This window comes from Pistacia vera, unplaced genomic scaffold, assembly GCF_008641045.1.
Source record: "Pistacia vera cultivar Batoury unplaced genomic scaffold, PisVer_v2 Contig318, whole genome shotgun sequence".
Lineage (NCBI taxonomy): Eukaryota > Viridiplantae > Streptophyta > Magnoliopsida > Sapindales > Anacardiaceae > Pistacia > Pistacia vera.
In genome coordinates, this window is record NW_022196133.1 from 798,611 (window position 1) to 800,706 (window position 2,096).

Here is a 2,096-nt window from a genome sequence, read left to right on the forward strand (position 1 = left end):
AGCGTTGATGGCTGGTTACATTTTATGGTTGGCTTATTTAATATCTGAAGATCATTATTTCATAGATATTAAAAAATATATATTTTATATAAAAAGGGTATAGTATTCAGTTTTAACGAGTTCTGTCGTGATTGGATCGATACAAAATCTCTTTTCTATTTTCTTCCACTCTCAGTATCGAAGACGAGGGGAGTTGGAGAGGGAGAGGTAATCGGAGCTAAGACTTGAAGTAAACACAACANGTTGCTATAATAACCCTCCAGGTAAATGGATAAATGCCTTGCGTACAGCAGTCAAAATTGCTCCCCGTAAGCAATGGAAATATATTATGATGCAGTCAACTGATAACATATCACTTCATTTTTGTTTTTTCTCTTAAGAGGTCTAGTTGAATTTTTTTCATTTCTGATTGTTACAGGAACATGAAAAGGGAAAAGTTCTCCTTCGGTTGGCTCACCTATATGAGGTCTAAACTCCATTCCTATATACTAATGGTTATAGAAGCATTGGACCTAATACTTTCTCAAAGTGTCTAAACCACTGTGTGTAGTATTTTGAAGCATAAATCTGGTGGGAAATTCCTTATCAAGTTTTGTTCTTTCTGAAGGCTCTTTTTCACCTTTTTAGTGATAAACTGAATCTCTTTGTTCTTTCGCTCTCCCTTACTCTTTAGCTTTGTGACAACTTTTTTCGTTGTTTCCCTCTTTCTCTGATTCCTTTTGTTCTGTGATGTTGCTACATACTTCAACTTCCAATTCATTCCCTGTTAGAAACAGTAATCCTGGTAGTGGAGCAGTGCATCGATTCTTCATTAATCAAATCATACCCTATGGCATAACCGCTTTGGTGGGAAGATTAAAATTTAAAACCTACATATGAACCTTCAATGGAAATATTTTTACATTTTTATGCATCTGTGTTGATGGGTGTCTGATTTTATGCAGACTGGAGAGGACAAAGACTACTCTGTAATGACAAGTGTGGAGTTAAAGAAGCTGTTTCCAAACAAGAAGGTAAGAGCAGTAGCTACTACATTTTGAAAAATACTCTATTCATTGATTAAACATGTCCTAATTTTGATCCACACCCATGTTCTTTTCAGATAAGTAAAGTGACAGAGATGAACCTGTCTGCGAATCAAGAAAGATCCATGATGGAGAAGAGAAAGTTAGCCTGGAAAGTACAGGGCTCTGCGGAAGCAGAAAAAAAGGTGGTGAGAGGAGGACCTGTTGATCCTGCAAAGCTGGTGGTGGAACTTGCTCCTATGGAAATCAGAACTTTCTTAATTGACTTTGATTACTTGAAAATGTTTGGTTCCTGAAAGAGAAGTGCATGATAGAGACAAACTGAGTGAGATACTGAGATGCCTTGAAAGCTTCCCTTTTGTACGTGTTTTTGTAATTAGGCTGAAATGCATTGTAGTCTACGGCTGATATCAATAAAAACGTAGGAATAAATTCCGGTCCTGTTTAGGAAAGATCAACATGTGGCTTATATTTTACAGCTTGGCAGTTATCATTACAATATTATATACTGTAATAGGATGCACTTATTGTAAATAAAATGATATTTTTGTCAATGTTTTTGTAAATTGTTATATGTTATATATTGGGTCGGATTTGTAGGGTTTTTGAATATTAGTTGATAAATAAATAAAAATAAAAATTTTGAAGAACAGCATATAGTTCGTACCTTTGTGATATAATAAGGACGAGTTAAACGACAAGTTGTGTATTGGGCACCTGGCAAAAAGACTTGATGAATATTATATTTGAAGTGGATGACAAGTCATCCATGTCTTTTAAGGCAATCCACATCCATTTCTTTTTCAAGATGACGAATTTTTATTACCTTCCTGTTAAATTTTATCCCAACACCTTCAGAATTTTGAGGAGTAATCATCAATCATTTTCTTTGATCTTCACAATTGTTATGCCTCAAAAGTCAAGCTTATATCAACATAATTAATGTCTTTCTGTACCAATTGTCAAGCCCATATCTCCAAAGATATTCTCACCAACTTTATCTCATTTCAAAGAGATGAATGGACGAGAGCCTTTCATGTGTCAAGGCAACTTGCAAAACACCCATTACAT

At 34.9% G+C, this 2,096-nt stretch overlaps 1 protein-coding gene across 1 annotated transcript; it reads left to right on the plus strand.

Annotated features, from left to right (window-relative positions):
- Positions 1 to 233: 233 nt before the first annotated feature.
- Positions 234 to 1,477, plus strand: LOC116136719 (alpha-mannosidase At3g26720-like; the record flags this gene model as incomplete). Its single annotated transcript, XM_031422385.1, has 4 exons — positions 234 to 263; positions 419 to 466; positions 945 to 1,013; positions 1,103 to 1,477. Coding segments are annotated over 4 exons (366 nt in total), but the record flags the coding sequence as incomplete, so codon positions are not given.
- Between the last annotated feature and the right edge of the window lie 619 nt (positions 1,478 to 2,096).